General features: G+C 43.3%; 1 protein-coding gene across 1 annotated transcript in view; it reads left to right on the top strand.

Annotated features, from left to right (window-relative positions):
• Window positions 1-13,978, top strand: part of STX8 (syntaxin 8) — an 812,050-nt gene that overhangs the window by 288,787 nt on the left and 509,285 nt on the right. Inside the window, exon 6 of the mRNA XM_069200320.1 lies at window positions 3,853-3,945. Coding sequence (XP_069056421.1) covers window positions 3,853-3,945 — 93 coding nt within the window. The remainder of the gene's footprint in view (window positions 1-3,852; window positions 3,946-13,978) is intronic.

Below are 13,978 nucleotides of genomic sequence, written 5' to 3'. Positions count from 1 at the left end.
TGCGTGAACAGGTTTGTGTCTTGGTGCAACCATCAGATTGACCCAGTACAGGCCAACCTGTCTGAAGTGTTATTTGTTTTATCATTGACCCAGCCAGGTCTAACATTAGACACTGCTAAAGACTATGGGGGTGATTCTCACCCTGGCGGGCGGCGGAGGCCGCCCGCCAGAGTTCCCCCCTCCAAAATACCGCTCCGCGGTCGAAAGACCGCTGAGGGTATTTTGGGTTTTGCACTGGGCTTGCGGGCGACCGCCAAAAGGCCGCCCGCCAGCCCAGTGCAAAACACCCTTCCCACGAGGACGCCGGCTCAGAATTGAGCCGGCGGAGTGGGAAGGTGCGACGGGTGCAGTGGCACCCGTCGCGTATTTCAGTGTCTGCAAAGCAGACACTGAAATACAAAGTGGGGCCCTCTTACGGAGGCCCCTGCAGTGCCCATGCCATCGGCATGGGCACTGCAGGGGCCCCCAGGGGTCCCACGACACCCCATACCGCCATCCTGTTCCTGGCGGGCGAACCGCCAGGAACAGGATGGCGGTATGGGGTGTCATTTGGGCAGCGGAAAACCGGCGGGAGACCGCCGGTTTTCCGCATCTGACCGCGGCCAAACCGCTGCGGTCAGAATGCCCTGCGGGGCACCGCCAGCCTGTTGGCGGTGCTCCCGCCAACCCTGGCCCCGGCGATCCATGACCGCCGGGGTCAGAATGACCCCCTATATGTCAGCTCTTAACTTTTTTGAGGTTGCTGAATCAGCCTTTGTTTAAATCACCTGTTGTGATGAGAAATCTTAAAGGTTTACAGCACTTGCCACCGAAGCATTTTGCGATGCTGCAGTGTGAGTTCAATTTGATTCTCACTTTTGTAATGTGTGTCTCATTTGAGCCAATGCACAGTGTCCACTATGTCCCTTTACCATAAAAACAGTTTTCCAGGTTGCGATCATGTCAGCTTGTCATGTGAGTGAGCTGCAAGCTCTCTCAGTTGGGCCCCCTTATATTAAGATCTTCCTAGACAAGCTGTAGTTCGGAACTCAAGCTGCATTCCAGGAGAAGGTCTCTCTCCATGTCAGGCAGGCTATCACTCTTCCAACATTCTTTACCCCTCCTCACTGCTTGAAAGAGGAGAAGAAACGACATCTTTTTGACCTCAAGAGAGCCCTGTTTCTACATTGAATATATCAAAGAACATCAGGTGGACAATCAACTTTTTTGGGCTTCTTTGGAGCAAAGAAGGGCAAGACAGTGCAGAAAAGCATCTCTAGTGCTAATCTTCTACGTAGTAGCTGAGAAGCAGCCATGTGAAGGATTGAGGGCTTATTCCAATTGAACCAAGGTTGCTACTACTACGCTAGCATGCACAGTGCCTGGCTATATGACTGGCTGCTACATCGGCATCAATGCACACATGCATGAAAACTGTTGCCTCGACAGTCAGGTCCATGGGGATAAGCATTTTGCCTATTTACTCCTGCATGACGTTTTGGTTTAAGCCATTCCACATACCCAGCACCGGAGAGGTAGTCCTTTATTATATATTCAAAAGGTGAGGACTTGGTGGTTATAATTATCCATCAGAATCTACACATAAGTGCCATACTAAATAGCAAAAGTAAGAATTAGTTTTCTGATTGTCATCCCAAAATATGTTCCACCTTGCTGGAACATGTCCAACACAGACTGGTGGGCTACTATGCTAAATTGCATGTAAAAAACTCTGGGTCAGTTAACTCTATGGGCAAATACATTCAAAGGAAAATTACTTGAGAAAAGATCTTGGGTTCAATAAATATGAGTCTGGAGATGTTCACTATATGTAAAGATCACATACAGCACTATCTGAATCTGTTTGACTTCTGTATCACACCCACCACACCTACAAAGCTACAGGGGCAGTAAAGCTATGAGTTGTCCCAGATGTAAATAGCAGATAAGATCCATAGGTTTGCAACATACCTTGTTTTAAATATTTCTGGGACAATGTGTTAGCTAAAAACCCAATTGCTTCAGGTGACTATCCAATATGATGGGGCTTACTAAACACAAACGCAATTTATTTGTCTTTTTAGCTATATTAGTAGCGCGGTTGCATATTGCATGCGATTATGAGAGCATTGTCAAGCCAGAACTCTTGCGATGGCCCCGGTAGTTCTCGATATATACCACCTTGATAAGAACACAACTTGAATAACCCTGATAAAAAAATATGTTCATGTATGAAAGGATATTCACTTTATAAAAGTTAGTTAAAGGAACCTAGCCAGTCCTGGTAATGTAAATATGAGCTAATTGTATGAATAGTTCCATTTGTACTGATAAGTTGGATTTATATACTTGCAAACATATATACTTGTAAACTTTTTCTTTATAGTACTTTGATGATCCTGCCAATAAAATAGCATCCATCAGAAGAACAAGTTACTTAAGTTTCGTAACACACTTTTTTGGTGGATACTTGATCTGACCGCAGATTCTGCAAGGACCCTCCAGACTTCCTGTTCTGTGGATTGAACTATTATTCCCATCTTAAAAGGTCCCAACCGAGAGAGCTGCACACTAGTCAAGCCAATTTGCTGCTGGGCTCTGTGTCTGAGGGTTCAGAAAAGCCTTGGAAAGCAAGGGACATAAGCATGCCTGGGTGGCGGCTATATGTGGCCTGCTTGTTACTTCCTGAGCAGAACAGTATTGGTGGGGAGTCGCACAACACCACCTACTAGCATGCAGGAGTACTAGTTTTCAGTTTCCTGATCCAGTCTGATGTCTGGGGAATATTCACAAGGTGAGGGGTCTGCAGGTATATGGAGTTTCTACCAGAAAGAGCGTTACCAAATGTGAATAAGGTGTTCTTTATTTATTTAAATGTTTTGTAGCACTCATGTATTGCTGTTTGTCCCCTTCACCACCCTTAGTCCCATACCTGTCAACACAGTCATACTTAATGTATTTTTTCACCTTCCTGACCAAAAAAATGCATCTAAAGAATTCAGTGGGGGTCACTCTGTTTTCAAACCCTTCAAAAACTGTTAATTCTCCATTCGCTGTAATGGTATCACCCTCTTCAACATCAAACATCACTCTCATTGAAGAGTCAAGAGGTTGACAGGTATTGGTGTTGTCATATGTTGTTACTCTGGAGGTAGGGATTTCTGTCTGAATAACCTGTACTTTCTCAATGGTCAGAGTTGGAGCCTTTTACTATTCTGTTTCTGTTAGATATATATAATGCCACCACTTTAAATAAAGTACATGTTATCAATTCTTCTATTTAGAAGTGAGCTGTCTAAGGGCAGTCATAACAAATCAACTTGGGAATCTTAATATACTGCCTACCAAGCTTCTGCACCTGCAGTAGCACGCCAGGGATGTGCTACGTCAGGATAAGAATATTGTGGGCAATTACTTTTTCCACACAGAGAATTTAGCATGAAGCTTTATAAATTAGTGGTTGTAATCTTTGGTTCTAATTTGAACTATCCAGCAATTCTTAGTTTGAAGACCAGCTTTTGTTCTTCGCAGAGATGTTCAACTCACCCAGTTAAAAAATAAAGTATGAAGGCGTGCTAGCTACCATAGAGACTTTGATGAGACTTTTATTTTAATTTACATCTCAAAGAAATTCTAGGGTAGGTATTTATAGTATATATTTATTTACTTGATGAAATAGAGCCCTGCTTACACTTCTGTCAGTGCATCAGATGAGAAGGTGGCTGGACCTAGGAGTCATCAACATTTTTGTGGGTGATCCAAATCCTATGCATCCTTCCTTTAATTGGAAAGTTTCTTAAGATTAAAAGGTTTGCTTTATAAAGTGACACAGGTATTGACGGATTCCCTGGTGTGTTCATAATTCCATTGCAGAACAAGATGCAGGTTTGGATGCTCTCTCTGCGATCCTGGGCAGACAGAAGCAAATGGGCCACGACATTGGAAATGAGTTGGAGGAGCAAAATGGTAAGTGGCATCCTAACTTATTGAAAAAGTTTTAATGTAGTGGAAATGTTTGTCTTTCTGAATCCCCGTCACTGCAGAAGATGCAACACACTTCTTAAGTCAGTTGTGTGCACTTGCGAATACAGGTAAGACAGTATTTGTAGAAAACTTTAAATCAAGCTGGCAGTGTGGCGATTTTCCCTTTTTGTTTCAAATAACTCAAAGGTCTACATTTTAAATTATCTATTGATTTTTCAATGGTTCTGAATATTCAAATTGGGTACCAAAAAAATAAACGAAATGAATACGGACAATGATTTGAACGTTACTATTTGTATAAGCAAATTGCATCAAAGACACAATATTAAATTTAGGAAAGGGAAAAGTTAACCATGAAGTCACCGTTTTATTTATTGCTTTTAATGAATAGTTGCTCAAACGATTCATTCAGTTAGTGAGTAAGAGTACTTCATTGATTCTGAGTATTTTGTGCCTGTACATCTCTTCAGTTTTTATTTCTCATGCACAAGAGAGTCTGAACTGCACCCCAAACAGCGACTGAGAGTTAAACAGATTTCTTGAAGGACAACTGTTCAAAGCTGTTTCTCTCTCAACGCCACAGACCTTGCTGGTTTTAGTGGCTGCGCATTACAATATGAGGGAAAATGAACTCCTCCAAGAATTGGCATGGTAATAATCATAACTAGGTGAATTTTGGAACACATGAGGTTTACTTAGGTATTATATTGTGTGACTCTCAAGAGGCTAGGAGGCAATGGAAAGGTATCAAGGATAAGTACTCAGCTTGATTTATATACATTTATATTACAATTTGATTTCACATTATTGTACCTTACACTCACACCAGTAGGCTTGTACAATCAGCATTCATTCCCACCTACTTGAAAAACCATCAAGTTACTATTTGTGACAGCCAGAACAAACATTGCCTCTATGCTAAGTACAATTCATAGTGCTGTCTTTCGAGCATTCATCAACAAACAATAACTGCATTCAAGAGGCTTGATTTTACACAAAACACTGAAGCAATGAAGTAATTCTAAATGGAAAAGCGCACAACTTGCATTAAAATGCACAGTTGACAAAATAGAGACCAACAAGGACTTGTGCAGAATGACTGCACACCTTTGTCAATCAGTCACTGCGTATGCTGATTTATAGTCTTATACATTCATCCTTGCAAATTATTTGTTGAAAGATTGCAAATGTCAGAGAACAAATAAAGATGGAGCCTTTCTGAACATCATCTTGAAGGCCTTCAGTCAGTAAGGCGGCTACAAATGTAATGCCCAGTGTTAAATTAAGACTCTGTCAGTTGTACACAGATATCTAAAAAATAAATACAGAAAAAGCAAAACACTTGCCAGCAATAAACACTCCGCAGGTATAGTACATGACCTGCAGGCAGATGGATTATACTGAGCACCACTTGACCAATACGAAAATGAAGAACGAAATGATGCAAGAATAGCTAATACTAAAGTACCTGATTGAAAAAATGGCTTTCTGTTTAACAACATAATATAACTTCTAAAAGATGACTTTTCTGAATGAAAATACCCATCATAAATCAAATTACAATACAGAAATGACGTTTGGCACTATATGTAGCTAAATAAACATAGTAATAGAATAATCTGGGGTAATTTTTTTCTGTCTTATCACAGAATGGAATGGCATTTTTGGGAGTATGTCTTATTACAACTCTGACTGCCTTGTTTTGCATTTGCTGCAGGTTCCCAAAAGGTTCGTTGGGGAGGACCATGTAGTCGCCATTATCGTAGTGTAAATGTGTGAAAGAATAAATGTTGTAATGATATGTTCAAACATCTCTTCGGTGAGGAAATGGTGCATTTTTCAAAGGATTTAAGGATGCCAACACCCATATTCCAGATGTTTTGTATTTGCGATAGAAAGATCTGGTCTGATAAGAAAAATCATAATTTATCCACCCCAGTAGAATTTCTCTTTTTTCTTTCCGCATGCAAAATACTCGAGAGGAGACATGCAAAAGTACTTCAAGGGATCCCTCTTTCACCGAGTAGCGGGAGCGTGATTCCATGTCATCTACCCCTGGTGTGACCAAGTCTGCTCCAGCCCCCCTAGGTCTCCAGACCAACACCAGTTTTAACTGCTGATTCTGCTCAATGTGGAGGCACTCAAACTCAAGACACTTAATTCAGTGAATAACAAAGGATTCTGCTGTACCCTCTGCTAGTTAAGAGTATCTGATTGGTCCAAACTAACCTCCTGGTGCTACTTGATACCAAAAGCTCCTCAATATGGCCCAGAAGGTTACAGTCAAACCTTTGGTGTTAAATGCTTGTCTCAATGTGGAGCGTTAGACTGTGGAAGAGTATCAAGATGCTGTCTCTTTCTCCATAACCCGCACACCCCTAGGCTGAGGAACTGCTTCTGATTTCTACTTCAGAGATTGATCTAAACATTCACTGCTTTACAAAGCTTTACAATCAGATGAGAACAAAACTGAACTTTCCTTACAGCATGCTTCCTCCACAACTCCAAAGTCTGGCAGGCCAAAACATTAAACATAACCCTTTTAAAGAGCATCCAAAAATTAAAAAAGGGGGAAAAAAGTAATTGGTTTTGGTTAGTTTACCAACAGAGTGGATCAGCTAAAAAGCTTAACATGGAGGTTATTCCTTCCTCTTAAGACATCTCAATACTATTTAAAAATAAGTAACACTGTTGCTCCAAAAGGGGAACTCAATACTCAATAAACATTGTTTAGAGAAAAAAAAATCTAGAAGAGTTCAATATTTTACAAAAAACATTTAAATATTTATTGTATAGCTCTTCGTGTTGTCCTCATAGCATGGATAACAGAAGCCCCAATATTAAGAGATAGCAATAGACATATTACATTACAAGAATTACAAAAAATATACAGTATAGTACTCCACATATACAACAGAGCATGTCCTTCTGGACATTTAATCCTGCAATCCAACGTTACAGATTTTCAAATAGGTAAGTCCTCAGGAAAGTTGACGCTTCAATTCCCTCGTAATTTCTTTTTTTTAGGCCCATCATCAGGACAAAATAGAGGTCTCCAGGCAAATCAGATCCTCAAGCTTGAAAAGAAAAAATAACATATTTCACAGATCACTTGAACTCTGTTAGAACCCCTTTCAGAAGGCCATGGGGCAAACAGGGGGTTACTGCGCCCAACCAGACGGGGGGTGGGGGGATTTAGGCCAGGTACTCCTGATGTCCCTTACTTGGATTCTTAGTAACTGGGCCAAGTACCCCTTTCTGCACTCAACTATCATGACAGCGTGTTCCTAGCAGTCCAAGACTCCCTGTGTGTGTGCGTGGGGGGGAAAGGCATAAGCAGAGTGGGGTGTGGATGTTGGGAGGTATGAATATAAGATAGTGAACACAGGCTCACAACTGAAAAGGCACACAGCGGCACCCGTAAATCATTGTCCAGCCAAGTACCTTTATGGAAAGGGAAGAATTTTATTTCTACAGCTAACCAACACAAAGGAAAAATATGACATTCATAACCAATCCCATAATTCCCCCTGAGGTCGGACCACTAGTGTTTTTGGGTGATTCCCTGCCCTACTCTCCCCTCGTGTTATCGATTGTGGATTCCCCCATTCACTGTTGGTGACATCCAGAGTATGCCTGTTGAACCTGGCCCTTTTTGCAGGGTTATCCCTAAACGTTTTGTCTTCTTCCTCCTATTTTCCTGACCCTCTTTTTGTTGGTTTTACAACTCTAGGCACTTTAACACTACTAATGAGTGCTAAAGTGCATGTGCTCTCTCCCCTAAAACTTGGTATTATTGACTCACACCTGTTTGGCTTATTTCATTTTCCTGTAGGCCCTCTGTTAAGTGGTATCTCATATCCCCAGGGCCTGTAAATTAAATGCTACTATTGGGCCTACAGCACTAATTATGCCACCCACAGAAGTAGCCTTTCAAACTTGTCTCAAGCCTGCCACTGCAGTGCCTGCATGGATAGATTACTGCCACCTTGACTTAGTAATTCAAACTAATGCCAGTCAATCAATCAGTCATTTGTAAAGCGCAACACTATCACCCCAAGAAGTATCTGGGTGCTGAGAGTGCTGTGTCGAAAAGCCAGGTCTTGAGTTACTTTCTGAAAACTGCCAAGGAGGGTGCGGTTATTCCAGGCTTTGGCGGCAATGAAGGAGAAAGCTCGGCTCCAACTGCGGGTGCGATGGAGGCTTGTGCGAGGGTGAGTGAGGAAGAGTGCAGGTGTCTCGAGAGGAGATGGAAGTTCAGCCGGTGGTTGATGTAGGACTGTCCCAGTTTGTGGAGGGTTTTGTAGGTAGGTTTGAGTCTCTTGAACTGGCATCTTTTTCTGGACAGGAAGCCACTGGGGTTTCCTGAGGTGAGGAGTGATGTGGGTACACTTGGGGAAGTCAAGGATGAGTCTGACTGTCACGTTCTGTAATGTCCAGAGTCTTCTGAGGAGCTGGGTGGCAGATGCCGGTGTAAAGTGAGTTGCCGTAGTCCAGGCAGCTGGCGACGAGGGTTTGTGTGATGATCTTTCTGGTATTTAGTGGGATCCATCCGAAGATCTTGCGGAGCATGCAGAAACAGGGAGGAGGCAACAGCGTTGATTTGTTGTTTCATGGTCAACTGGTTGTCCTAGACTATGCTGCCAAGGTTGCGAGCGTGGTTAATCGGTGTGGGTCCAAGTTCTTCCGGCCACCAACTGTCGTTCCAAGCGGATGTGTCCTTTTGAAAGATCAGTACCTCGGTTCTGTTGGAGTTCAGTTTGAAGCACATTTCTCTCATCTAGTTGGCTACGTCAGTCATGCTGTTGCAGAAGTTAAGTTTGGTGTAAAAGGGGTCTTTGGTGAGCAAGAGATGATGTTGAGTCCAAGGCCTAAACTCCTTTTTTACTACACCTAAGTCACCCCTGAGGTAGGCTCTAGATAGCCCTACGGGCAGGGTGCTGTGTATGTAACAGGTAGGACACATAATTCTATGTTTTACATGTCCTAGTAGTGACAAACAGCCTATTTTGTTTCTCACTACTGCGAGTGCTGCTCCTCTAATAGGTTAGAATTAGGAATTCCCCTATATATGACTAAGTGATAATTTGTGATCTGTGAGAAGTAGTGTGGGCTCTACATGCTGCACATTACCAGGGACTGCTGTGCTGCCAGGAGGAACCACCTTCTGGACTGCTTGCCTTGTTGGACTGGTCTGCTGCCTGTTACTTGCTGGGCTGCACAAGGGACTGCCACTTTGCCCTTGCTGCCTTATATTCTGGCCTGGTGCCTGTGTTCCTGCCTTTGGTGCCCCTCAGTGCTCTCTAGGGCTTGTTGACTTGCCTCCCTTTCCCCTATCCCTGTGAGGGGTTTTCATGAGTCAAGGGGACTCCTTTTTTGGACTGCTTGGAAAACAGCTGTGGACCTTGCCAGTCTGACCAACAACCACTGTTTGACCCTGCTTCCAGTGCATGGTGAGTGCTTTATCTGGTACTGGAGCAGCGGTGCCCAGTTTTTTGCATTCCATTTGGAGCAGCGTGTGCCTGAACCGGAGTTACACTGCCCAGGCTGTTGGAAATCGCCACAGAAGTGGACATCCCTGCAGCGGCTCCCAGGAGGGTCACTTCTGGCCACCCGCTACCAGGGTGACGAGGGTGCTTGTTACACTAGTGCATGGGAGAATGGCACACAGCAAGGGAGCCTGGAGGTCTCCCACGTGGAAGCGGTAGTAGGCTTAACCCCCCCCCCCCCCTCCGAACGCAAGACGGGAGACTGGCTGCGCTCCTTGTCCCAGCCAACTTGCGGAACAACACTGGGACCCCTTTACCCCTCGGAGGGGGAGGCTGCCACAGTGCCTTTCATTTTTTTGACCTGGTGCCTTGGAAGTCAGGTACTGTTGGACCCTGTGATTGCACAGCACGTTCACAGGCTGTGGTGTTTTACTTTTGTGCCTCTTTCCCATGGGTTACCACATACCTTTGGGGCACTTGTCTGCCGTGTTGGTGGCTGTATGGGGTGAGTCCTCGACTGAGGCCCCCCTGGGAATTTGCTCTACTTAGGAACTCAGAAATTACTGTAATAACCTTTTTAGGTGCACAGGTGTTCCTGTGCCCTATCTTTTGGGTTATTTACTGTATAACATAGAAAAGGAGGGCAGATGTACTGTGGCCTTATGTGTTTATGGTGAGAGTTGGTGATTCCTGTGCTTCCTTCACAACCTGATCTGCATTTTGTGACCGAAGTATTCACCATGGTTACTGATGTGCTTATGGTGCACAGTATTGATGAGTCAGGTGTTTTATTCATTACATGCTACATTATATGCCCTCAATGTTACAATATGTCATTGTATACCTTGCACTTCAGGATAACGAGTATTATATAATGCGCTTGCATAGTATGCTGCAATGGTGTTTTCATGACGTGTTCAACATAGAAGCCATTCTCTTATTGCACTCAGTGTGATGTTTGACAAATGCCTACTTGGCAAAGCATTTACTGTTGTATTACCTGCCTAAGTATTTCCTGATAAATGTTGTTTTACCTTACATTGTCCAGGACGAGTTTCATCTGAGTAGTTACAAGGGATGCACAGTATTTATGATTCATGTCATATTGGCCTATGTTTTACATTCAAATGGATCCTGTGTGGAGTCACTTTTGTGGTTTATTTATTGTGTCAGTGGCATGAGTGTGTTGCACAGACATTTTACACATGACCTCTGGGGATAAGCCTGACTGCTCTGTGCCAAGCTACCAGGGGGTGAGCGCGGGTTATCTTTGGTGTGTAACTTAATCACCCTGACTAGAGTGGTGGGTTCTGCCTGGCTGAGGTGCAGACCCTAGCCAATTAGAAACCCCATTTCTAACAATGCCCCACCAGCAGACCGAGTCGCAGGAGTCCACTATGACTCTAAGTTAAAGTCAACAGCATTCCAGAAACAGCTATTAGCAGCAAGTTCCCCCAGCACCGACTGGCTCAGAAGCAGTCTCACCCACATCGGCAATCATGAAGCATCTGAAGTTCTTGAGTGCACCCCATCTGCAGGGACTTGCAGTGGCTGCAGCTAAGTTAAGGTGAATCTGATGCATGCAGCCTGGGTAGCTGCACTCAGCTGGTGTGGAGTCTCACTTGCATTTGTACTGCTGAAGCCACCAAAGGATGTCTGCTGTTACTCCAGTGGGGTACGTGTCCAGTTCTTCTTCTGGTGGTAGTGAGGATCCTGTCTTGGGTGGCTCTCCTGGGTGATGGTATGCAGGTGCTTCCTCAGCATCCTCACTTCTCCAGTGCCTGTGGCAGATGACAGATTTGGGGTCTCAAACTCCTCTTTATATATTGTCATTTCCACACACCAAATGTCATGTAGTTTTATTTTTTTAAGTCTTTGAGGTTTTATGTTGGGGGTTCTGCTTCTTTTGAAGTGTCTACTCCTCTACTGTCTCTTCCTCTTAAACTGCAGTCTGTTACAGCAAAAATATCTCCAAAGCTGGTAGAAACACGGGCCATGTGAATGACTAGATTTCACCCCTGGATGTCAGCAACAGTGATATGTGCATAAAAAGGTTAGCCTAGGGCCCCCAGCCCTAACCTTTATAACTCTCTTATCAGCCCCATCTCCTCCCTGGGATATGCCCAGGCCCCTTCCTTGTGACCTCTCACTGAATCAAGAAGCATCCTTTAAAGCCTGACTCTCCCCAGTGTATGTCCCACCCAGCTTACAGGAATGCAATAATACACAAATCTGTCTGAGTGGATTATTCTACTTGTTCGTGCTTTCACCATTCTGGCCTGGGTCTCCCAAAATGGAACCCAGGGTCCTCCATGCAGTGTACCATTTGCAGGCACTCTTACACACAGTGTATGTATACACCATACACTCACTGCATAACACTGTATCCTCCATGTACTGTACCACTCATAGGCACACCTATACCTAGCACATACATTTACCATGTAAGTACTGTGTAGCACTGGATCATTCGTTTATTTTGACACTCGTATGCACACATACATCCAGCACATATATTTAGCTGTGTGCACTGCCTGCCACTGTGTCCCTTGTGTCTTGTACCCCACCTTGGTACACATGCACCAGCATAGTCATCCACCATGCACACACTGTACAACACTACATCCTTTGTGTATTGTACCATTCACAGGCGCACACATACACCCAGCATATGTATGGTCCTTGTACTGCACCCTTCCGATGCACACACACACAGTGCAGATACAACACTCATTCGCTGCATACCACTACATACCAAACCGATGTAGGCCAAGGGGTGAGTTCAGCACACAGCAGCTGAACTTTAACACACATTTGCAATGCAATAGTTCTTGCATTTGCTTGAGTTAGAGTTTTGGCATTGTAAATTAATAACTGGATTTTTCTTGCCACATAAATTAGTCAACCCTGCCTCATAATTAAGTATTTTTCTGCCATATAATTTAAGTGGCCATGCATATAACTAAAACACTTCCATTTATCTTCCTCTGTCTGTAGCAAAACAATGAAAATGTTGCCATTTTGCATCCTAATTTAAACCTGCCATGCTAATTCCAATAGAATACCACTTTCACACCCTACCATCAGAGTTGCTGGCAGGCTAACTCAATTCCCCCAAAAAGACATAAGAGGGCCACAGAGTAGAAATAAACTAGAAGGATCACACAAACATATCAAGAGCGTTCTAACAGTGTGGTGTAATAAAGATGTTAAGTTGCCTGAATCATGGTCATAATTGTAATAAGGAGAGATTATTAAACATACACAATTATCATATAAACCTTTATCTGAAATACACTTTTGGCATTTTACTGTAATGCTCAAAACAGCCCCTAGGGGACACCATAACAGAAATGTAATTTGTAAGCAACATGCTCATGTAACCATATTGTTAGCCCCTAGAGGACATAACCCCATGAAAAAGACAGGAGAAAATAATGTAGTGTAACCATATACTTAGCCCCTAGAGGGCATTTTTAGGGTTTCCAGGCCGTCTGCAATGATATTAAAACTAGGCCTTTAAAACAAAAATTCGCCCAGCTATAAAACAAAAGTTGTACCCATGAAAAAGTCTAAAAGACACTGAATGGTGGGAGGGGTTATTATTTTGGGGTCCCTACTGACCTAGTGTGGGGACCTAGAGATGATGTAGACAGAAAAAACATTTTGAAGGTGGTCCCATTGTCCAGGACCACAACAAGCTGAGTTACGAGCACAAATGTTTTGTAAAGTAATGCCCTGCAAACCATTAGGTAGCGTGGATATTATAGTTGGTTGAGTGCAATGCTCAGTACAACCCTGAGAGGACACCACAATATAAATTGCATTTGGAAGAAACATGGTCACGTAACCATACAGTCAGCCCTTGGAGAGCATAACCACATGAAAAAAGAATGGGAGAAAGTATTGCAGTGAGACCATATATTTAGCCCTTAAAAGGCATAGTGCATTGACCATTTTCAAGGATAGCAGGGTATTGCAGTGATATTACAAACAAGACCCACAAACCATAACTTCTCCCAGCTGTAAAACAACATTTCCAGCCATGAGAGATCTTAAAAAGGTAATGACTGGGTGGTAGGGTTATAATTTTGAAGTCTTCACTAACATAGTGTGGGACCCAGAGTTGATGTAGCCAGAAAGAGCTCATTGTGGTCAATGTTTGGAAGGGAGTCCCATTGTCCCAGGTCCACCACAGGTAAAATGTTTTGTAAAAGTAATGCCACAAATAGAACGATATGAGAAAGCAGCCTTCATTGCCATTTTGGACCTCACAAGGAGCTATTGGCATAAACCCTTGTCTGGAAATGCAAAAGAGAATACCCCATTCTCAACCGCTTCAGGTCTTTATCATTTCAAAGTCCTACCCCTTGGGCTACATGGTGCCCCAGTAACCTTCCAGCACCTTTTGGACAGGGTTTTATGACCACATAAACAGTATGCTTCAGCATATCATGATGATATAGTGGTTTATATTTTAGTATGTTGATATGACTGTAATGCTTAGAAAAGCCCCTAGAGGATAC

The sequence above is a fragment of the Pleurodeles waltl genome, chromosome 7 (assembly GCF_031143425.1).
Source record: "Pleurodeles waltl isolate 20211129_DDA chromosome 7, aPleWal1.hap1.20221129, whole genome shotgun sequence".
NCBI classification, from domain to species: Eukaryota; Metazoa; Chordata; class Amphibia; order Caudata; family Salamandridae; genus Pleurodeles; species Pleurodeles waltl.
This window is presented reverse-complemented; position numbering and strand designations above follow the sequence as displayed.